The sequence below is a fragment of the Cavia porcellus genome, unplaced genomic scaffold, assembly GCF_034190915.1.
Source record: "Cavia porcellus strain 051 isolate PalLab524CR breed Dunkin Hartley unplaced genomic scaffold, mCavPor4.1 scaffold_2, whole genome shotgun sequence".
Taxonomy (NCBI): Eukaryota; Metazoa; Chordata; class Mammalia; order Rodentia; family Caviidae; genus Cavia; species Cavia porcellus.
The window spans coordinates 105,479,428-105,503,484 of NW_026947485.1; the positions used below are offsets into that span (position 1 = coordinate 105,479,428).

A 24,057-nucleotide genomic window follows, 5' to 3' on the forward strand; every position below is an offset into this window, starting at 1 on the left:
GACAGTGCTCCAGAAACTGCAGGTCTCAGCTGCTCATGGTATACAAAGGCTGCTCCCGTGAATTGCTGGAAGCACAGCTTGCTGCTTATTCTAAAGCTGGTCTCCAGGAATACTCTCGACACCCCAGGAACTTTACCTCTGCAATTGCTCTCAGCCCAGAAGAACTTGCCCTGCTGAAGCTGACAAATGAAGGACCAGGTTGGGGTGCCTGAGCTAGGCCCCTGTTCCCAGGTGGTCTTAGGGACTGTGTTCTGCCTATGTTCCTCATAGTTGACCACCAGCCCAGCAAGACTTGAGGGAATAGTTTCACACACTCATTATCACACAGCAGTGAGGACATGGAGATGCTAGTTCATAGGAGGAAAGGGCCCCATGCCTGGATGTGAATGAGAACTCGGGCCAATCTCTGTCCATGTTGTCAGCCTAAAGAGGCCTGTGGGAACCATATCTCCCACAAACCCCAGGGAGGTCTGGGTAGCAGCTGGCAGAGCAGGTCTGGAAAATGCCTGCCCTGTGTCCCTCCCTCCATCTCACATAAAACTCTTCCCTGGAATATGAGTGATGTGGGCCATGAGTGAAGAGGAAATCGATGTTATTAAATAAATTCATGTGAAGGTCTCACTGAATAGTAATTCTACGGCCCTCTTCAATATATTCACTGCTTTAAAAGAGGGTGCCAATTAGCCCCTGTAAATCTGCAGGCTGGGAGCTCTAAGGGGATAATGAAGTGTAGTGTCAGATTCCAGATCGTAGAATGGGGATTTATGAGCTGCAGGCATCCATGGAGCAGCTGGTCAGGGGTAGACCCTTGTCTGCTTCTCTACTTAGGGCTTTCTGGCTCCATGGAGCTGCTTGGATGAGCATGACCCCCCAGTATCATATGGCTGTTTGGGTAGTATGCAACATTGAAAATATTCACATCATCTTTTTTATCTTTTCCAGCAAAGAAGTATAAAAAAGTCACTGGCAAAGAGATCTATTCAGATACTTTAGAGAGCACACCGATGCTGGAGAAAGAGAAGTTTCCACAGGACTACTTCCCTGAGGTATGTAAGCATGTAACCAGGGTTGTCTTTCTGGCTCTCATTAGCACATGTGCTTTACAGAGTAAGCAAGTCAGAAGTGAAGTTTAGGTCCAAACTGCCATGCTCCACTGTAGGAGGGTCACAGCTTGGCATTGATGCTCCACTGTTGTATCTTTCTAGGAGGTTCCAAACCAGTGTGGGTTGATCTGGGCTAATCTAGATAAAGGGGGACGGAGTCTAAGAAGTTCATTTTTAGTCTGTAAATTCTGTATTTGTCATTTCTAGGCAAAACCCTCCCTCCCCCAAATGCAGGGAAGTATCATCTAGCTTGCTGGGTGAGCAGGGGTCATTCTGGCTGGTGGGAATAGCCAGCTGAGGTCAGGGGCTGGAAGTCGTTGTGTGGTATGACATGTGGAAACTATATGGCATGATACATCCCTTACCTTCCCCAGCAGGCACAGGATGGGGGCTCTCATTCACAAATGAGGCCTTGGGATTGCACCAGCAAGTGAAGAATATCAGTCATTGTGGAGCAGGTGGGTGGCCAAGCTGGTGGCTCACTAACACTTTCCAGTGATTGTGTCCACTTCACATGGAAAGTTTAGAAATTAAAATGTCTGGGAGTGGGCTGAGGTATTAGCTCTGGTAGAATGCTTGCTAGCGTGCATGAGGGCCGAGATTCAATCCCTAGCACTATACCATGTGTATACACACATGCACCCCAAAACCAAAAAGGAAAAAAAGTGAAGAATTTATTTACTGTCTTATTGCCTAGGCACAGTAATCATAAAATGCTCTATTTCTTTGGGGTTTTAGTGATTTTTTGATTAGTGTTGTGTGTGTTACTTTACACGGTAGTTAGACTGTGTGCTCAGTTTTAGTCTGTACTTTTTAGTAAACCTTACAACCAGCATTTTTGGAGCCTTCTGAACTGTTCATCCACACTTTGTTACCTTGCCCATTCCACATCTGTTAAACCGTAGTAAAATTTGGATGCCATGACCAGAAGCATTTTGGCTACTGAAGTGAAGAACTGAGCATCACCTTCTGATGGCTATTTGCCTATCATTTGGGCATGTCCCATGCTTATCATGATGTAGAAGCCATGTTAGTCTCATCTCTGCAGCTCCTGGAGAGCATGCTTTGTAGTTCCTTTACTCAGCTAGCTGTGCCTGCCTGCAGAGCTGATTTTCAGCAAGGCCATAACTTTATTAACTTGCTTTATGATCTGTGCTTTGAGTGAAGGAATTGTGGCCATCTTCATGAAGGATGGACATTCCTGTCACCCAGTGGCTCAGCTTCCTCATCCATCGTCTCCAGGCCAAGGATTTGGTGCCAACAGAACAGCCTCCTGTCCTCAGCTGCCTTAGACCTGCCCCTTGGCTCTGCTTCTTTGTCCCTGTCTATTCTGAATATCTGAGACTAGAGCAGGATGTCAGGAAAGCTTTGGGACCTTCAATGTGCAGCTGCATCCATGAATCAGGGCAATATTCCCTGAATGTGGTGACATTCCCATAGAAGGACCCGGTGCTACAGTTTCCTTGAAGAAGCCATGGGCCACTAAGCTGGCCTTCTGAGCCTCCTCAAAGCTAACCTCAGACTTCTGTTCATCCTGCATTGACCCTCACTCATCTGGAGGCCCCTTTGGTTTGGTTCTCATCTCAAAGTGACTAGAACAGACTTGAGGGACTAAAGTGGAAATGGGAGAGGCTTAAGGTAGGACTGGAGAGCCAGGACTGGACCAAGACCAGACAGTGAGTACCCTGCTCTGTGGTTTGGAGATACCCCTGCAAGGCAGATGGGATGGATTAGAGATGGGCAGTGCTAGACATGGGCATAAGTGATAGGACATGTGATGATTGTAGTGGTGTAGCACTTGAGGCACATCCCCAAGCAGTTCATGTATCTTTCTTTGCAACTTTTTTTATTTAAATATGACTTTAAACTGTCTGAAATGTTGAGTATGGCAATTCAACAACATATGCAATAGAACCTGTTCAGATTAAGAGGAGTTGTATGTACATTTCTTTGCCAGTGAAGCTCTCTGTTGTCTTCTTGCTTTCTCCTTTTGTGAGGTCTTCTGAGTATGACATCTGCTCTCTGTCCTAGAGCCTTGCATTGAGGAGTATGCAACCATGAGCAGTGTTTTAAATTGCCACAAGTGTGGTCACACTTGTTGTTGCTGTGTGAAGTTGTTCCTTCCAGGGACTTGGCAGCCAGCCTTGCTGTCCCAGTACCACTTACAGGCTCCTTGGTGTCCTGTGTCCTCACCTCACCTGTTATAATTCCAGAATTGAGAATGGCAGATCCTCTCATCACATTTTGCCTTTAGCACTAAAAGGGATCTGAGAGGCATATGTCTACACACAATGCCTTACCTGGCCTCCATGACTGTCTGTTATCATCTCAGCAAAGGGCCGTGTATCCTGAGTGGACAAGGAAGGGCAAAGGCTGGGACAGTGGGCACCAAGTGAGACAGCTCACACAGGGATGGGGCTTCCTGCAATGCTCTGTGGTTCCTCCAGAGGTGTCCTTTTTAAAAATTTATTTTAAAGAGAATAAAACCTAACAAAACAAAAAGAGAATAAAATCAATCAAAACAAAACAGTGAAAGTGATACAGAACTTCAAAACAAGATAGTAAGAAATCAACAATGGCCACCATAATGTCTCTTATCTTCACGGTAGTTGTCCTTATCATCAGACGTAGTAAAATCAAATAAAACAAAACAGAATAAAAACAGTCAAAGAGAACATTAAATAAAATAATACAATAAATCGGAACAGGGGCTGGGGATTTAGCTCAGTGGCGTAAGCACCTACCTTGCAAGCAGGCGGTCATGAGTTCGATCCCTGGTACTGATAATAAATAAATAAATAAATAAATAAATAAATAAATCAGAACAAAACTCAACAGTGAGAACAATATTGGATTTCAAAAACAAGACAGAAGGAAATTCCCCATACTTGCTATATTATATACTCTTATCCTCATAGTAGATGCTGACTACTAGACTTAGGCCTACAAAGTCAATCAAATAATACAAGCATTTAATTGTTTTTGTATCTCAGTTGCTATCAACTCAGCCTGTCCTCTGTACTAGCTGATTGCTTATGGGGTAGCAGGGGGGAAAGGGGTTGGGTCCTTCTTGATTCTCAGCCTGTGTACCAGTCGGCTCATAGGAAGGGTGAACTGGCTTCTTTCTTCCTGGGTCCTACATGGTTTGCACAGCATACAAGAAGGGTGAATTGGCTACTTGTTATACTCCTCCCAGACCCAGCATGGCTTCTGTTGACTCACGAGAAGGGTGAACTAGCCCTCCTTCAAAGATGTCTTGTGAGATAGATCCTGACTCTTCTGTTGCCCCAGCTCTGACTCCTGAGCAGTCCTTGCAACCCTCGATGGCAGAGTTCCTTTCTGGGCCCTCCTTATTCCCACCCTCAGCTTGGGGCTTCTCCTAGTCATGTCCCTTTTGCCATCTCTGTTAGCATGGGGAGCCAAGGCTGGAGATGTCCTCTTTGCTCTGCTACTATTTGGAAGGGGGGTATTCTAGCCTCTGCCCTGTGGTCAGTGCTCTGTCCCCATGTGATACTTACTCTGGCAAAGTGAGGCATGGTTTGAAGTTAGTGTGTGAGGAGCTGTTTCTCTCCCACAGGAAAGCAGCCCCAGTCTGGGTCGCTGGCCTTCCTACATTCAGCAGAACCAACTCCAAGGCCATATTATCATTTATTCTGGCAGAGGAGGAAATGCACTTAGGTTGTGGATGTCTGGGTGGCCATATCTTGAGTTGGAGAGCAGTGAGAGACTGTCAGCAGCCTGTTGGTCACCAGTCAGATCCTGTGGCAGTGGGTGTCTGGGCCTGCAGGGAACATTAGTGTTCCTGAGTTGATTCTGTGGGAATCCATTTCAGAAAACCCTGCATTTCATACCCTTGTGGTATGTATTACACAAATGGATTCACACATTTCCTTTCATTCTGACAGTTAATAGAAGAAAATTTTCATTTTAAAAACTGAAGACTTTTAATGCTCTGTCAGCAGAACATTAACATGCAGACCTTCACAAAATGTGTTACTTTGTAAAGAGTAAGGAGGGCCAAGTCTCCCATCCTCGAGCCTTGCCCAGGGATCAGCTTTGGCCAGAGCCATAGCAGCTCTGCCTGAACTTGCTTCTCTGTGCCTTCCTGCCAGCTTTGTGCTGTACTCTAGCACATTTTGGGGGAGGGAATTAGTTTAAGACTGATTTCTCTTTCTTTTATTACCATCACTTAAGGATAATCTAAATGTAATTACTGTGATGGAAGCATAATGCAATTCCAAATAATTACAACCCACAGCATCTAAAACTAACAAAACTTTCTCTGTTGATTTATGGGTGCTTTTGGCTCAGTATGAATTTCAAATGATGCCTCTGGGAGCAACACTCCAGATAATGTGAGGCCATTTTTAAAAAGCAGATTTGTGTAGTCGATTGAGGCAAGTCATTTTTTCCCTCTTGCCCGTAGTGAGAAATTGGTTGTTACCATAGATCACAGACCCTGCTGCAAAGCTCCTATGAAAGATGAATTAATTCCACTAATGCTCTGAGTGGGCTTTTCATGGCAGGGCTGCATGGTGATAACCTCCCTGCAGCTCCTCTTTTCTCCACTGCGATTTATGCTGTCTTTTAGTAGATGAAACCGTCTGTATTTGCAATCCATCTGCTAGTTCAAGGAATCCTATTAACAGGGGACCTGAGCAGAGACTGCGTGTGGTGAGTGAGAGATGTGCTACCCTCTCCCCCTGCCTCTATGTGTTGTATGGTTTTCATTTCTGCAGTGATAGGTCCCTCAAAGAAGAGAGTCACACCAGACCTGGAGTGTGGCCACTTCAGAAATGTGGCGTTGCCACCATATTTGGTGTAGGAGTCTACAAATGAAGGTTTCAGAAGGTGGTCAGTGACCAGAAAGTTCTATAACATGATCAGAATGAAAGAAACTCATCAACCATTTGAGGAGCCCTACCCATACGTGCATGTTCTGCTTCCATTTGCAGTGGACCAAGCAATAGCATCTGTATTTGGTGATGCCTGAGATCTTCCATGAGGCCCAAGTGCATGGGTCTATGGTGGGCCATTTTCTGTGTGTAGCACTTCCAATCATGCATGGTGTGCTTTATGTAACATGAGTTACATTTGTGTATACATCTGAGTGTATATGTGTATGTATTCACGTATCTGCCCAGGCATAATGCATATGTTTATGTGAATGTATACATGTGAGTGTACATGAGTGTGTTTGTGGGTATATATATTTAGACATGTTGTGGGCATATGTGTATTATGAGAAGGAGGTGTTTTAGGAGGCTACACTGAGGAATAGTTTGTCAGAAAGGCACCTGAACTCTGTGATGACTTGGAGTACTATGCACTCGTTTGAGCCATCTCACCCTAAACACTCAAAAGTGTTTAGGCACAATCAGAAGAGGGAAGTCATTAGTCAGAAAGAAGGAACCTTGGCCTTGGAATTAGGAAAGTAGATTCTAGTTTTGTTCCTTTTTCCAAAGAACTGATGGTCTTAAAAAGCTCAGAATCTTTGGACCTTCATTTACTCCCTGATAAAATGAGGACAAGACTATGTTGACTGTCTCCTGGGTGGCAGACGAGTGTGTGGGATTCTGTGAATGACACAGACTGAGTCTTGTGTGAGTTCAGGAAGGTCAGTGCCATATCCTAGCCCAGAACCAAGGACACATGGCAGACCATAGGCTATGAGAATGTTGTAATGCCATGATATATTATTCAGCTTTTTGTCACCGTGACAAAACACCTGAGAAAGCAAAGGAAGAAAATCCTAGGGTGTCAGAGGTTTTAGTCCATTGTTAATCAACTCCATTACTTTTAGACCTGTGGCAAAGAAAAAACATTGTGGTAGAAACGTATGCTGGGAGAAAGCTGCTTCCCTGTGGCAGTCAGGAATAAGGGAGGGTAAGAGAGCCTGATAAGAAGGGACTAAGAGCAAGTTAGTAAGACCCCACCTTATGAATGAATTCCATTCTGGGAGAATGTTCATACTCACTCATAATCTGACAATCAAGTCTTATAGTATACTCTTGTGAATTTTCACAGTACACCTGTGAAAATTTGAAATTCGAATATTTGTGAGTTAGGAACTTGCTGTAGTTCTGCAGGTTGTGTTGTCCTATGTCTCAGCATAGCTGGGGGTACTGGCTCAATGAACAGAGTCTGCTCATGTAATGTTGGCCACGTAGAACAGGAGGAAATGGGTATCGTCATGTGTGTGTCCACACTGGGAGGTACATGTGAGGACCATCTGTACCTTCTGCTCAGTTTTTTCTATAGACTCAACATTGCTCTGAAAAATAAAAGTCTATTATTAAGAAAAAAAAAAAAAACCACTCTACTTAGTCCTGGATACTAGTGAGAGAAGCAAGACCAGTCTTGAAAGAAAAAAGGCCAGATTTACCTGTGAGCCCCATGAGTGCTTCCCCATACCTTCGATGCCAGGAAGCCAGGACCCACAGACTTTATGTGCTGTTTGTTTGATGCAGCCAAAACACAGCAAGGTAGAAAATAAAAACAAAATCAGAACAAGATACGAAAAATAGCTTATAGTGGATGAAGGGTGTAGCCCAATGGTCAAGTGCTAACCTAGCATGTACGAGGCTCTGGGTTCAATCCCCAGCACTACAAAACAATAGAAACAACAGCAAAAAATTTGCCCCATCAGAATACAATCATTAAAAAGAACAGAATAGGTTGTAAAACTGAGGATCACTGAATCAGATGATACTATTAAGAGTTCATCTAGAACATGACCTAGAAAGAGGAAGATTTTTGCTCGGTTGTTTATATTTTTATACCAGGGACAGTTAAGATATGAAAGCCTCATTGAGAGACTCACATATTCATCCAAAATAAACTTCAGAAGGAAACAAGAAGGAGCAATGTTGGAAAAAACAGGGAAAATTTTTCCCAAACTAAAGCTTGAGTTTTCATGCTGAGCATACCTGAAGTCTAAAGCAAGATATGTAAGAATAAACCTATAAATCAAAGGACTGGTAGGTAGAGCTGTCATGATATAGCTTACTAGCAAGGGTGGATGTCACAGACTAAGAGAATTATTCAGAGTGATACTGGAGAAGGTTGGTAACTCGCTAGCAACTGAGTCACAAGCATGGACGTACTTTATCCTTCCATCCTTGAGCATGGGTAGGAGCACATGGAGGTCAGGAGAAGGAGCCCCTATTCCTAGAATCCCAGCACCTGGAGTCTGGGGTGAGGGGTGTAGTTGGAGAATGAAGAGGACAAAGGGGCTGCAAAGGCCTTTGGCCGCTGCTGAGATTCTGTATATGAAGGCATGGAGAGCTTGAAGGCAGCATTTTGAGCCATGTGTTAGAATTAGGAACCAAACTTCTTTTGAGGGTTGAATGGGAATAGAAGAAATTGTTTGTTTGTTTTGTTTTTTGTTGTTGCTGAGACACTTGAAGATAAAGAAGAAAAAGTTTAATGCAGCTCACCGTTTGTTGAGGTTTCAATCCATAGCTGACTGGTTCCAAGGCAGGGCAGAATGGCAGAAGGGCATCAAAGAAGAGAAACAGTTCATGGTATCACAGGAAGCAACAGAAACAGCAACAGCAGAAGCAGCAACAACAAGCCTACCTTCCCTGTCTCCCTTTATATTCCATCCAGGCTATAAGCCTATTGATTGATGCCACCCACACCCAGAGTGGAACTTCCGTTATCCATACCCAGAACTGTGGTAAAACCCATTTAGTTATCCCAGTATTAATCCCTTAGTCCCAGTATTATACACCCTGGGTCCAGCCACCTCTGGAAAGCCCTGCAATGGGCTCATGAGGTTTTGGGGGGATATCTAGATACAAACCATAACAGCAACTATGTACTGTTCTTGGACAACTCTCATCCAAGCAAGTAGTTATAAGGGGACGTAAAAGAAATAGAATCCATGGTTAAGAGAGTTGTGGAACCAAGGGGAGAGTTTTGTTTTGTAACCACTGAATTACTTCCTTTAAATAAGAAGTAAAACAACAAAATTGCCTGGTGTTTATTTCTCTGGATTCTTCTTCAATATAGGAAACACATTTTAACCATCTCTTATCTCTGAATTCCCAAATGGTCACTTCTGTAGCAGACAGCATGGGCACAATGGAGGAAATGCAGCATTCATCTTTCACCTCTGTCTTCCCTTGAAATCCTGTATGAACCTTAAGGATCATCTTTCTTTCCTCCTGTCTCTCCAAGTCAATTACACCAGGCACTGGACTCCCAACTGTGACCAATGCTGATGGCAAGGCACCCCATGCAGATGGGGCTGGCATTCTAGGAAGAGAAAATACTCCTGCTCCACGAGTTTGTTTACATGGGGCTTGTGAATTGAGGGTGTAGGAGGGGCTCCTTTTGAACAGAATACCTATTCCCAAAGTTGGTTAGACTGTGAGGCAGCCCAGTGCTGCATGGCTATTTAAATTAAAATTAAGACGAAGTAGAATTTAAGGTTCAGTCTTTTTTTTTTTTTTTACTTGTGGGAAGATACTTCTAAAGGTTCAGTCTTAAGTCACTATGGGACCATGGCATCTGGGTCCAGAACTTTTCATCATACCACAGAAGCCAGGCTTCTACCTGCTGCCTTCCTGCCTAAGAATGGGCATGTATTGACCAGTGATTTGGGAAAGGAATGGGCCATTTGGTCCTACATATGAGAAAGCTATGGGCAAGGTCTTTCTTGCCCAGCCTTTCCCATATCTTACCCCTTCCTACTCATCTGTGCTATGTCTGCCCTTTTTTCCTCACTTCACGAACAACATCAAGAGAGTAAGGGGAATCAGTGACTATTGTCGTAGACTCTGTATTATGGGTGGGGGAGAATATGTGGAGCAGAAGCCAAGAGCAGCTTTCTATAGTCTGCCCCTTCCCTGTTAATGAGTGCCTTAGAAGAACTCTAGGCTGGGCAGTTTAGCAGTAGCAGGGATTTATTCTTTATGGACTACAGACTGCAAAGTCCACAGGGTCCAGGTGCTGGCAAGTTCAATGTCTGGTGAAGTGTTGTCTTCTTCCCACATGGTGCTTGTGCTGTATCCTCCTAGGAAGATGAATGTTGTATCCCCACATGGTGGAAGGGATAAAAGAGAGAAAAGGGAGCATACTCTTTTGTCAAGCCCTTTTATGAGGGCTTTAGCCATTTAGGAAGAAGGAGTCCTGGTGATATAATTACCTCTCTGAGGCTAGGGCCATCACACTAGCAGTCAAATTTCAACATGAATATGTGGGACACATTCAGACCATAGCACACACCAAGTTTAAAGGTTATTTTTTCTACTTGGAGAAGTGTCTTGTGTGTACTTGGAGTGCAGCTGAGCCACATGGCCTCTGGCTTCTCTTTGTGGTGCTTACTGTATGATCTTTGTTTTTTAGTGCAAGTGGTCAAGAAAAGGCTTCATCCGGACAAGGTGGTGCATTGCTGACTGGTATGTATGTCACATATGTGTAGCTAATTGTGTCTACTTATTTTGCCAGTGTTTTTTATCCTTCTGTGATATTTTGTACAACTGTCATGTTGCAAATGTCTCATCAAAAGCTTTACTGACTTTGAATGGGAGCTCTTGCTGTTCAACTTCTGCCCATCGCTCTTTGACCTTTTTTGTTTGTGGATGAAGCCACATCACAGAGTGTTGTCACCCATTCCTTGTAAGTCAGAGGTCTGGATGCTCACCACAAATGGAGACATGGCAGAAAGTCTCTGGTTTTTACCAGGCATTAGCTTTTTTGTGCCAGAGGCTACTGAATGAGCACTTTGGCAAAGAGGCTCCTAGTATATTCCAGGCTGCAAAGTTAAATGGTGTGAAGATGTTCAGAAATATGTGTTTATCAGGACTCTGAGCACAAGGGAGATCCCGTCTGCATGCTGTTGTATTGGCCTGCTTTCTCAGGTGAATGTTCCCAGAGGCAGTGCCCCTTTTTTGGTGAAAAGAAACTGTAGGAGCCTGTTTCTGCCTTTCTACTGTGGTTTCCATGTGACTTCCCCACCTGTCCTCCAAGTGGTGGAATCCTACTTGAGGCTTTGTTTCTATTTCCCTCTCAGAGATTTTTCAAAGGCTTATTGCCTGAGGTTCTGGTAAGACAGATCACCCTCAGTTTTCAGCTTTGGAGAGCAAACATTGATTAGGCCATGGTTTCTGTGGCTAAGCTGTGGGTCTGGAAACCTTCTAAGTCTTCTGAGCTTGTCCTTGGGTGGTGATGGAAGAACACAGCTCCTTCCCATATGGCCTGCCTGCAGCTGCTTACAAAGTCCAAAGTGTGGGGAAAGAAAGAGGGAGGCAGAGGAACCCTAAGGTAGAGCTACAGTACTGTGTGACCTAATCTAGGAAATGACTGATCACTATAGCTGCTCTTTCCCTTTAATCCTAGAAGCCAACCTGGTAGACTATGGGAGAGGTACCAGGGGCATGGATATCTAGAGCTGGGATTATCAGGCTCATAGGCAGTGACAACTATAGGTTGAAATAAGGGAATGCAAACTTGCAGTCCTCAGTCTTTGTATTTACTGGTGAAATACCATTGTGTTGCATAGGTTGTAATGTGGCATTGAACACTTTAGGGACAGGACTAGAACCACCAAGGAGACCGGAGCTAGTACATGTTTTCCTGAGGCAAAATGAAGGAACTGCCCTACTCAGGGCAGCTGGAGGACTCTGACCTTTAGTCACCTAATTCTTTATCTTGATTGCAGTGCCTTTGACTTGGTGAACATTCACCTTTTTCATGACGCATCCAACTTAGTGGCCTGGGAGACAAGCCCTTCAGTGTACTCAGGCATCCGGCACAAGGCCCTGGGCTACGTACTTGACAGGTAGGTGCTGCCATGTCCCAGCCATTTGTGAACACAGATGCAGTTGTTTTGTGAGGTTACCTCCCTGATTTGTTTTTCTCATATTTGCCAGTAGCCCTTGGGAATGCTGACCCATTAAGGCTGCAGAATTCCCAGCCCCTGTGCACTTACCAGAGCAATTCCTCAGCAGGTGGTTTGGCCGCAAGTCAATTTCCTTTCCTTTCTTTCTATATTTTATCAAAAGCTAAGAAAAATAGCACTATAAAGAGATATGATAGAAGATTAGTATCAGCAAGGAGACCTTTCAGAATGATGACAGCCACCTCTGGGTATGGACTTAAAAATGGGGACTCCCTGAGGTTCTGCTGGCAATGAGCAATGTCTCTCTCTTAGCTCTGGCCTTGTTCAGTGACTTCTGGGGTATTTGGCTTGGGATCAGACTCTAAGCTTAGAGCAATGCCCAGAAGCATAGTAGAGCTGTCTTTTGCTCTACACCCAACCAGCTCTTGCTTCCTGAGAATGGGATGTGGACCTTGAGGAAAGGACAGGTAGATTCAGTGACCATCAGGGCAGGGTATATGCCACCTGCTGTTTGGGCCCTCAACTGCTGTGCTTTCTTCTACCCGAATGTACCAGGACCTTGCCTGTGTCTTTGACATTTGCACTGTCCCAGATGATGGTGGACAGAATCAAAGCTGATGGAGTATCATTTGGGAAAGACAGGTTCCCTGATTAATAAAAAAGTCTCATCTTGGTACCAGTATATCTCTTGACTTACAGATGGACCTTTTACTGACACTCAACCCAGAAGCCAAGTGTAGGTTTATTCTCTGTTCGTTCAACATAGTTTTTGAGCCACATTCTGTTGTCCTAGTATCCCTGTGGTTGAAATGACAGAGAATGATAAACTTTGGCTTGTAGTAATCACTGACCCAGCCAAGATAGGTGTTTCTGCCCCAGAATAGTTTCTGCCTTTACCTAAGTACCATGCTGTGACTTTGGGGACCTCACCTAGCCCTTGTGTCCCAAAGCAAGGAGCACCAGACTATGCTTGTAAAGGAACATGAGACACTTCATGCTGCTCTCCCTTATTTAGTATTCCGCAGCCTCTCTCTACCCTCCCTCTCAGCCTCTGATCTCTTTTTCTGGGGTCTCAGCCTTTCTCCTCCCTGAATTTGCCTTCTCCTCAGCTTTGATCCACCACAGTTACAGAGCACTTTTCTTTCACCTCCTTGAAGAATAAAATGTTAAAAGCATAGGTATTGTGCTGAGCAGAGGACCATGCCATTTCCCAAGTGCCACTCTTCCCTAAGGGTGGTCATACTGCTATCTATGGCACTGAGGGCTGAGGCTCTGATCGGTGTGCATCAAGGGCTGGACGTAGAATGAAAGAAAAGTTGGGATGAGTGCAGGATGTTCTTTGAACCTCTGGGAGGCTTCTTGGAAATTTCCAATTGAAGGGATAATAGGCCACCTAGAAGAGTGGTTGGGAATCATCTCTCCCCACCCCTATCCCTAGTTGTATATGGCACATTATATCCAGCACCATCACCTACTCTCAAGGGTAGGGCTGGGAGAATCCAAGAGAGGAGACACTGAGGACTGGGCATATTTACTCCTCAGCAATAACTATGTGCTGAGCGGGTGTCCTGAGAGTCAAGTGGGGTCAAAAAGGATTGCCTAGGGAGTCCCCTGTACAAGCATCTGGTCTCAGGACCTTTCTCCTACACCTCATACCATGATATGTGCATATGTGCATTGTGTGTGAATACAGATGGGCACATGAATGGTTGTATGTGAGGGGAGTGTGTTGGGGTGTATACGTATGCACTTGTGGGCTCACAGGGTTTCTTATGTGTGTCTTAGTTACTTTTCTTATTGCTGAGATAAAGTACCTGACACCCAAACTTAAAAGAAGAAAGGTTTATTTGGGTTATAGTTTGTAGAGATTTTAGTCTACTATAATCGACTATCTCTAAGGCAAGGTGGCACATGGCAGAGAGGCAACCATTTATGGCATTGGAGGACAACAAAAGCAACAAGAGGCTTAACAACATCTTTTTACCCCTTATATCTTATCTAGATTATCTGGTGCTGATATTAGGGTGGTGCCAAACCAATCAATGGGCTGATTAATAATCATGTACCCTTAATCTCAGCACCACATACTGTAGATACAGCCATCTCTGAAAACTGTTTCCCATGGCTGCATGAGGCTTTGGGGGAACATCTAGATGCAAACCATAGCAATGTGCATCCATGTGTATATGTGCTGTTATGGTTTATGTTTGGATGTCCTCCCAAAGCCTCATGCAGTCATGGGGGAGCCTTTTGAAGATGGCTAAATCTAGGGTTTGTGATTGGCTCATTGTTTAGTGCTGGGACTGGTGGTGTGAGTGCTGTACCCTCCCGAAGCAAGTAGCTGGCATACAATATAAGGAAGGGAAGAAGGTGTGCCTTTCCCTTTTTCCTTTTTTGCTCTTGTCGCCTTTGGTACTTGCCACTGCCAGAAATGGCTACCTCTGTGCCATGCCACTGTATGTTGGAGCCAGCTGATTATGGACTGAAATGTCCACAAACTGTGAGCTAAATTTCCTTAATTTGGGGTGTTGGGTATTTTGTCTCAGCAACAAGAGAAAAGTAATCAAGATGTGTGTTATGACTCAGCCACCTGGACCTTTTCATTTCTCCAGCCCTTCTTCCTCAGACTACAGTGTAGTGAGCTGAACCTGTATGAGCTCTGTACCCTTGGCTTTGTATTCCTCCTAGGTGCTGTTCCGTGCAGGGAGGCAGAGGTAGATTCCATCCTTGTGCTGTCATTAGCCAGGAGTGTTGGCTATTTGTTAACTCTGGGAAACATGCCTTCCTACCTGGGAAAGGCAGATCATGTCAAAGTCCTGTGGTCTGGTTCCTTTTCCCTTCCAGTCACTCCTATCCTCTGTCTCCAACATAAAAGAATGCCTTAGTGCTGCTGGTACTACTGAGTCCTTGGAAAAAAATGTGGGACATGCATGTTGGACATGTGGTCTGAATGTTTGTACTGTTATCACTAGCACTCAAGGCCCAAATTTTAGCTCCATACATAGCCATGCCCTCTTTTTTTTTATTTTAAAGAGAAAGAAGAAAAAGCAGAAAAATCAATAAGCAAACCAATAAAACAATGACAAAAACAATAGCTATATAGGTTTTCAAAACAAGATGATAGGAATTTAACAATGGTTATTATACTGCATATTGTTATCTTCAAAATGATTGCTCAGGTTACCAGAAATAGGAATAAAACAAAATAGTAAAATGAAACAAAACAGTGAATTTCAGAAACAAGGCAGAAGGAAATCTTTCCCCCACAATTGCCACAGTGCACACTGCCATTCTCCAAATAGATGCCCAGACTACCAGCCCCGGGCCTGCAAAGTCAGTCAGACAATACAAGCATCAAGCTATTGCTATCATTTCACCTTGAGTCCTCTGAATCAGCCAGTTGCCCACAGGGGAGCAGAGTGAGAAAAGTTTAGGTTTTCCAGCCCGCGCATCAGCTGGCTCGTGGGAAGGCGTGGTTTGTCTTCCTGTTGAGTCTCTTCTTGATCTCCCTGGCAGAGCCTGCCTCACAGGAAGAGATGATTTTTCTTCTAGCCCTGCCCTCTTTAGCTGGGACTGACACTGAGCCCCGAAGCACACCTGAGCCCACAGTCTGAGCTCTCCCACCCACAGTGGGGCACAGCACTGACAGGTGACTGTGGGGCTCAAGTGCTTTGTCCCAATGAAATGACCAGTGAATGCCTGTGTCCACACCTAGCCCAAGAGTCTGGATGCACTCATCCTTCCTGTTTCCTGCTTCACCCACACCTGCTCTAGAGTACCCCAGGTACACCCTTATGGCAGCTGCTACCCACTTACTCCTAGAGTGGAAAACTGGCTGATACTGTCCCAATCTAGTCCAAATCCTCAGGGATGTCACCCAGCCAACAGCACCATGTGGACTGTCATGTCTGTTTATCCAGGAGGTTGCCTTAGTTCCGAGTGGGAGTCCCTGAGTCCTTTATTCTGGCCTCTTCCTCAGGTGGGCCATGGGCTGCTGGACACCCCTCAGGACAGTGAATCAGCAGCTCAGCAGGCAAGGACTTCACAGCACCATTGAATATAGTTCTTCCTGCCCAGTGATTCTTTCTTCATGGTACCAAGTGTTTTGGATACCTCCCAGGAAATCTGGGAGTTAAGAGACAACTACTATCCACTTGGTGTTGTCACCATGGTCAGGTTGTCAGGATAATGAGGCAATAAAATGTGTCATTGCCCCACACTGCCTTGCCTCCAAAGCTTCCAGAAAAGCAGCCTTGAGCTTTTGGGCTACTTTTCTATGTCTTTGCATTCCCATGAATGGCTTCTGTGGCAAGCTCAGCCAGCCGCAGATCCGGACCTCCACCATGCAGGGCTGGGCTGCCAGGCACAAAAGGGGGCTCTGTAGGAGCGGTGAATAATGGGTTACCCTTTCATCAGGGCTGCTAACCTTTTGGCAGCCACCAGCAGACTGCATTCTGCTATGCTGATTGGGGAGGACAATGCCACGCTGGCCCTTTGAATGGACACTGCCACCAACAGTGCTGCATTCACAGCAGCACTGGGAACCACAGTGAACATTGTCTGCTAGTCTTTGCTGAGCTGCAGGAGACAGTGAGAAGGCTTCTGATGGAGAGCCTGCCTTATGGTTTAATCTCCCTGTACAGCCTACAGGTCTGCATATCCATGGGATCTGCAAGAGCAGGCAGCATCAGAGCTGGGGTAGGGACAGCTGTGCATACCTATCCCCAAGAACTGGGGATGACTCTGTGTTAAAACCAAGACATACTTGGCACTCTTTGAAGCTTTTCTCTAAAATAATTTTATTCCTAAAATCCAAAGGTTATTTTTTAAAAAGTTGAGAGATAAACTCCCTGAGTTAAGCTTTCTAGCAGCCACAGTGGTGAGTAGTGGTACAGGAAGTGCACAGACAGTGTGCCTCACAGCAGAGACGCATTGTACCCATACTCAAGAGCACAGCTGATGAGGACCTGCCCTTCAGTTCAACTTGGTTCAGAAACTAAAAAGGATTTATCAGGGCTGGGATATAGCTCAGTGGCAGAATACCTACCTAGCAAACACAAGGGCCTGGGTTTGATTCCTGGTACCAAAAATAAAAAACAAAAAATTGAAAAGGACTGATGTTTGAGACAACAAATGTTTACCATTTCAATGTTGATCAGGTAGATCCAGTGTATTCTTCAGGATTTTTTGTCATAATTATATTTTTTTCATGCAATTTATGGAAGTTTTTGCTTCAAATATCTTGTTATGAAAGTCTCTGGTTAGTGAAAAAGACCAGGCTCAGAGAAGTCTGGGTAGGTTTAGAAGGTCTGGAAGCTATCAGAAGTTTCTATGGTAGATCCTGGGGATCTTAATGATGGTTTTTACATGGGCAAAAGCCTGGGCACTCTTGTATATGTCTAGTAGATATCTGTTCTCATCTGTGCTGTGACATTCTGTCTCTCTCTCAACACAAATCAGATATTTGGAGCATCTGGAGCAACTGAGCCAGAACCCCACACTGGCCTTCCTGAGTCATCTACTGCAGAAATGTGCTGATATTTTTGAGTCTGTGAAGTGTGATTTTTTTTTTTCCACAAGTGACAGCACTCTTCTATGTCCTCTTTGAAATGTGGCCTAGCTAGTTCAACAGAGACATTTTAACATTACAACTGTGAAATCTTGGCATAAAGCACCCCTCTGTCCCCCCATTATTTTCTCACAAACATAGTCCATTGTCACAGCACTGAAGTTAATTTGATCAACATTGGGACATTTAACTTTTATGTCCAGTCAAAAGAGTTGTTTCATGCTCATTTTGGGCATTCAAAGAAAATGATTGCCAGAAAAATAATGTTCCTGTGAACAATTCAGAGCAATTAGTTCCCAGGGAGAGGTGGTGTGATGCCGGCCGCCACACAGCTCCTCTTTGTCGTTTTATGGATGGTCATCAGTCAGTTGTCAGCCACTCAAAGACCCTCCAATCTAAATGTTTCTCTTTAGGCTGTTCCCAGAATTTGCCAGACTGTTCAGCAAGCAAAAGAAAAGCTGCTGCGTCTCTAGGCAAAGGCATGCTGTGTGCTAAGGATTTAGGTCATCCCAGTACTATGATACAACACTCAGATCTCTTTCCCGTACCTTTATTTACCACCTGCCACCCTGAAGAAGGGTTGCAGGTCTCCTGTGAGTTCTGTACATATCTAGTGAGGCTTACATCAGACGAGGAGGGCTCAAGGCACATGCTGTCTCTCTCGGACTCAGTGTGCCCATCAAAGTCCCTCATGCGACTAATCTCCCATCCCACAGGCTAGTGCCCCACTGTTATTGGCTACTTTTAGGTCAAAGTCCCTGGCCTGTTCCAGTGTTTTTAATGCCATTCATCAGGAATATTGTTAATTAGGATACATCAAGTCCAGTTGTAATCCTAGGAAGATGAGTTTTTATGCCTTATGTCTCAGATGATTGTTGAAATTTTTAATATTTCTTTATTTTACTGAAAATAAGTATTTAGAAAGTATGGAACACTGTGATAATGAAAAGGTATGTATCTTTGTTCAGCAGTGTTACAAGTGTATTTTGCCCTTTTGTGAAGCAATAAGACATATGGATGCCACTGGTGCTGTCTGTGTCCTGAGCCCTTTGCCTGGTCCCTCCGAATGCCACTTGGATTGGTGCCTATGATTCCTCTACATGTTTCTGTGCATGTGTCACACAATCATGCATGTTTCCGTAGCTTATCCATTAACATGGAGCAGGTCTTTGTGTTTTCTATGTGCATATACAGTTTGTTTTTGTACATTTAAGCATCCACAAGTAATATTTTTGAGCATTACCTAATTAGCATTCCCCTGCACACTGATGTGCAATGCATTCCTGTCTTTAATGTCAGGTGGTTCTACTAGCTTCACATCAGCTGCTCCTTTGTGGGGTTTCCTGTCTCTCTACTTATCTGGTTCAGAGAGCTTTATGAAAGTTATCAGAATTTTGCCAAATCTACACCCAGCCAGTGTTAGGGAAAGTGGGGCAATGTTGAGCATCATTTTGGTTGCTTGCAAATGTCTAAGATTTGAGGACTACTCCACTCTTTGAGATCTTGACTATGTTTTGTTTGTCAGATACCTACATAATAAAGCAGCCACAGAGGCTTAGGCACTTGTGTGCATCTCCCACTGGCTTATGTTGGTATCTGAGTAGGTTCTGACAAGCTGGTCCTCAGTGTAAGAAAAAAAACACTTTGAGTATCTAGTGTTCACATTTAGAAAACAAACGGAAATGATAACTGCTGTGTCCAACTGGGCTATGCACAGGTGGGTCCCGCAGCTCTTCAGCAGTGTGTCAGAGTGGAATGCAGGCCTTTCAGGGAGCCTGGGCCTGGGAAGATGCGAAGGACTGGTGTGATGATGGGTCTAAATGCTCCAGACATGTATTGGATGCCCAGCACATCGTGGATATGTGAACAAACCAGTCTGTATCCAGAAGAATAACTTCAGTTTCTCAAAATTCCACCTGATTTTATCCTTCTGCCAGACAGCTGAAGGAGTAAGTGGGGACCAAGTTATGAAGCACTTTGGCTAACAGCTTACAGAATCCAGATATGTTTCTAACTTCCTCCCTGTTACATACCTTTGTCCACATTTAGTGCCCTGGCAATGGATGCTGTCTTGTCAACCCTGATGCCATGGCAAAATACCACAGAGTGGGAGTTTAAATCATAGGAATTTTGCACAGTTCTGGAAGCTTGAAAGTGCAGACTGAGGGTAGCAGAGGCAGGCCAGGGTTCATTCCTGGCATGTGGATGCTGTGTCCTCATGTGATTGAAAAGCAAGCATTTTGGTGCCTCCTCTTGTCTTCTGAGGATACCAATCCTTGGAGTCAGCACTTATGCTCACTCACCTCCATCACCTAAAGGCCCCATCTACAAACTACAGTGACCTGGGGAAGGATTCCAAATAATGAATTTAATTTGGAGGATATGTTCAACCCAGAGCAGAGCCTTGTGACATCCTTCTGACAATTCACAGAGTTCAGGCCACAGCAAATTAAGACAGGAGGTAACATTTTGGGACATAAGCAGCAGGCTATGCAGCAAAGCTTAGGGAAAGAGTGGTGTTTATAGTTCATGCCTCATTCACTGAAACTTTTCTCAGACCAAATATATCTAACCATGTTTTGGTACTCAAGTCTGTTAATGTATTGTGCTGTGTACTTAGCCTCAATAACATCTCTAGGCATTCCCCATATAAATGCTGTGGATTGTGAGTTCCCTACTATGACTGGGACCATGGCTGTAATGGGCCAGAAGGTGCTGCTGGCTTGCATCTCTGGACAGAGGATGGATGGTACCTGCCCTGCCATAGCAAGTGGATGTGGGCCTTGGGTGGCCTGGACACACAAGGCCATTGACTGAATGGAGGAAAATGGGCATTTCCTGGTCCATAAGGGCTCACAGTGGAGAGTGGTCAGCCTGGAAGCACCCCTGGCTTGCTGGTATGGATAAGTCAGACATAGAGGTTCCAAGACATGAAGAAGCCCACGTGGGAAGGACATTGCACTGGGAGCCAAGTCAAGTAGGAGTATATTAGTTGGAACTTTACCTGAGCTCCTGCTGGGATATTATAAGGCATGCCTGGTGTTTTTGCTGACCTGGCACTGAGTCAGCTTCCTGCTCTTTGCTTTTGCCTCAGTTGTGTCAGGCAAATAGGCTGATCATGGGAGCTGTGCTTCTGGAGTCCCTGCTGGAGTCGCTGCAGAGGCAGAGTGAAGAATGAAATAAAAGAAAAATTTCACACTGGTTATTGTTTGCATTTAGTTGGAGGTGACTTTATTTAAAATGGCTTAAAAACATCTATGATAAATTGGTTGATTCAAGATTTAAGAGTCAGAAAAATTTTAAGTGATTAATTAGTCTGAAACAGTGTTGATAATTTTAGCAGTTTTATATTGTCACTTTTTTGCCTTCAGTTTAAAAGTGACCTAAGGATGTGACCTCTCCTATAGCCAAGAAGCCATTAGTCAATCTCTGTGCAAAGATCGTGCATTAAAAGCATAGTGTAATAATTTTAGCATCATGTCTGCTGGTTTAAAAAAATGCACAAAAGAAAGAAAGGAACTAACTTGTAGCATTTTGGAATTACTGGAGGAAACACAACTAACCAAGGCACCTTCCAAACCACTTCAGCTCCTTGGGATAAAATTTAAAAAGAAAAACAAAGACAAAAACCTAGTTGTGTGAAGTCTGTCCTTCTTATGGCCCCAGTGGGACTGTCCACAGTTATTCTCTGGAGCCCACCCTGGCCACAGGGCCTTGAGGCACTGGGAAGCTCCACTTAGGGTTCCCACCAACATGGTAGAGAAGAGGGCAGTGACTGGTGGAAGCGCTGCAGTTCTTGAATGTTATCTACGACTACTCTGGAAGTCTTGAGACTATTGCATCACGAGTTACCATCTAGAAACAGGTGGACAAGGCCCTGACCAAGTGGGGAAGAGCCAGAATTTCCCCCAACAAGTCTATCACATCCTGGAATCACCTGTCAAACCAAGAGACACCATTTCTAGGCCTAAAAAATTGATTTTTATGGCTCTTATTGTAATTTTCTTTTTAAATTAAGCATATGATATTGATGTGGGCTGACTTTTTAATCATAATAGCTACTGACAAGGTAATTAATTTTAAAACAACTCTTTTTCCCTCCCGCTGGTCCAAATAGCACTATATTGAAATTAAAAGTGAGTGCTGTGAGGGCTGTGGGCCTGGCACTCAGGCAATTGCCTCTGTTGGTGACAGCCCCTTCATCTTGCTGCTTGCCACATGACCTTCAGAGATGGGTATTGTTATTAATTGGCTTAGGCTATTACCTCAAAAAGAGCAGGGCAGGAAAGCATGATAAAAATTTAGATTTTTAATGATAATCTTACAGGAACCCAGTTGTGCCTGTGTTGCTTTATGGAGTTATTGCAGGTCCTTGGACACATCTGGAAGAGCTGTGGGCAGGAATGGCCGAGGAGGCAGCATTTTTACTCTCTTTAAGCATGGAACAATTTTCTGTTTATATCAGCTTCAGTCTGAAATCTGTTTTTTTTTTTTTTTTCCAAGAATTTACCTCAGAATGGATTCTGCTATTTAATTGAGCATTTGCTAGTTTACCATAGAAGGCACTGTCTCTTCACATTTTGTTGTAGGCCTTTTCCTTCCCCTCAAAACTCAGTACACAGTCTGTTGAGCTTGCTATCTATCCCATGTCATGAGCCACAGGCCCCAGCCCTGACTCTCATTCTTGAGCATGAACTCTGCTTGGCCATGGGGAAATTGCTTTGGTATCCTTTTACTGGGCTCTCCCTGGTGTTCTTACTTAAACTCAGGATGTCTTTGACTTACTTCATGCTCATCTCTCCTGTGAGTACCGCCTGACTCCCACACAGAAGCCTCAGTTCATTGTCTTCCAGATGGTGGTGGCAATAAAGCAGCTTTGCTAGCTACTGATCAGAGAAAATGTCAAGAGCTCCCCTTACAAGCACAGAATGTGAGGTGGTCTTACCACATTATGCTAGAAGAGACATAATCCTTTAAAACAAAGATTTAACCTAAGTATTTTTGTCTTAAGAACTAATTAGGAAGTACATGTTTGCCCATTTCCCTGCGTTGCCCATAGACCCTTAGAGGCCGTATCCACTGATGAATCTCAGAAAATACGGATGAGTAGGAAAGGTCACTAAGAAAGCTCTGAGAGGTGTGTGCATAAGCACATGGCTGTGCAACAGGACACTTTGAGAATGTATCCTCATTACTCAAAAAGTTTTAAAAAAATCATAATAATCACCAATAACAAGTGTAGCATAAATACAGGAAGAGAAAAGTAAAATTTTGTCTAAAAATTTTTTATTGTTTTCAGCATTGGAGTTTTCTAAGGGTTATGAGAGTTAAGTGCTTTTTGAGAGGCAAGCATCCATAAAGTATAATAATATAAAATACGCAGCTGCCCAAAATGTGAAGTGCTGTTCTTTTCATTCATCCCTGCAACCATCAAAAAACAAAACAAAACTAGAGGTTTGCTTTTTCTCTAAAAAGTAGGGACAGGGTACAGAAAGAGAAGAGAAGAGATCTGCAGAGGAAAGTCATTTCAAAAAGATCCATGCTCTCTTAGAAGTTGTATGGTATGACACAAACTCAGTGAAGAAGCATACTGAGCACTTAGTAAGTGATGTGGATCAATTGTTCCTCTCAGAAACTGAGATCCCTGTTTCACATTCTGACTTCAGATGGTTCATACACTCCCCAGCGGTGCTGTGGCAGCCACAGGGAAACACTGATACACATTACTTTGTGGAAGCTGCACCTTCTGTCTGGCAGAAGCTGCCTGAGCAGAGTGACAAGACCAGCAGCAGGCTAGCAAGATTTCCATGTCTGCCACAGACAAAGATCACTATCAGGAATTGCAGGGAAGACCTCAGGATTCAGAGAGAAAAGTACAGAGAACCAAATAGAAATAGATTGTGTTTGAATTCATAAAAACGGGGGAATGTAGGTTCCAGTGAATATGCTAAAAGATGTTCACACTTAGGGGCTGGGGATTTAGCTCAGCGGCATAAGCACCTGCCTTGCAAGCAGGCGGTCGTGAGTTCAATCCCCGGTACGGATAAAAAGAAAAAAAGGAAGATGTTCACACTCAGTGTAACTGAAAGTTGAGAGAGTCAGTGTCCTCCCTAGGCCTAGAGTTCAAAAAGATGACAGGAGTGGACTGTTCAGTGCTCCCTGCAGCCTGCTCTAAGGCACCATTCTAGAAATAGAGCAGTCAGGCAGAGGCCTATGGCAGTGGCTGCTTCCAGTGCTTCCAGTGACCTCTTTCTTCCAACTGTGATGGGGTGGACTCCCTTCAGCATCTCACTGCATCACACCTTGTAAACCTGAAAAACAGGAGATGAGCAATATACTTGTCCTTTCTTTTTTTTTTCTTGAGCTAATGGATCAAGCTGGAAAACACCTAGTCCATGATTAATCAGCCACCTTTCTCTCCATGCCTCTGGCCCCACAGCACCCTGACGCCAGCTCTGTGTATGCACAGCACTTGAGCTATAGTCTGAACCCCCACTGGCACCCACTGGCCCACTGGTACACACAGTGGTACACAG

At 44.3% G+C, this 24,057-nt stretch overlaps 1 protein-coding gene across 1 annotated transcript in view; it reads left to right on the forward strand.

Moving 5' to 3' along the window:
- Positions 1-24,057, forward strand: part of Inpp5a (inositol polyphosphate-5-phosphatase A) — a 241,932-nt gene that overhangs the window by 174,145 nt on the left and 43,730 nt on the right. The window contains 3 exon segments of the mRNA XM_063245014.1: positions 943-1,046; positions 10,458-10,510; positions 11,773-11,892. Of these exon segments, the coding sequence (XP_063101084.1) occupies positions 943-1,046; positions 10,458-10,510; positions 11,773-11,892 (277 nt within the window).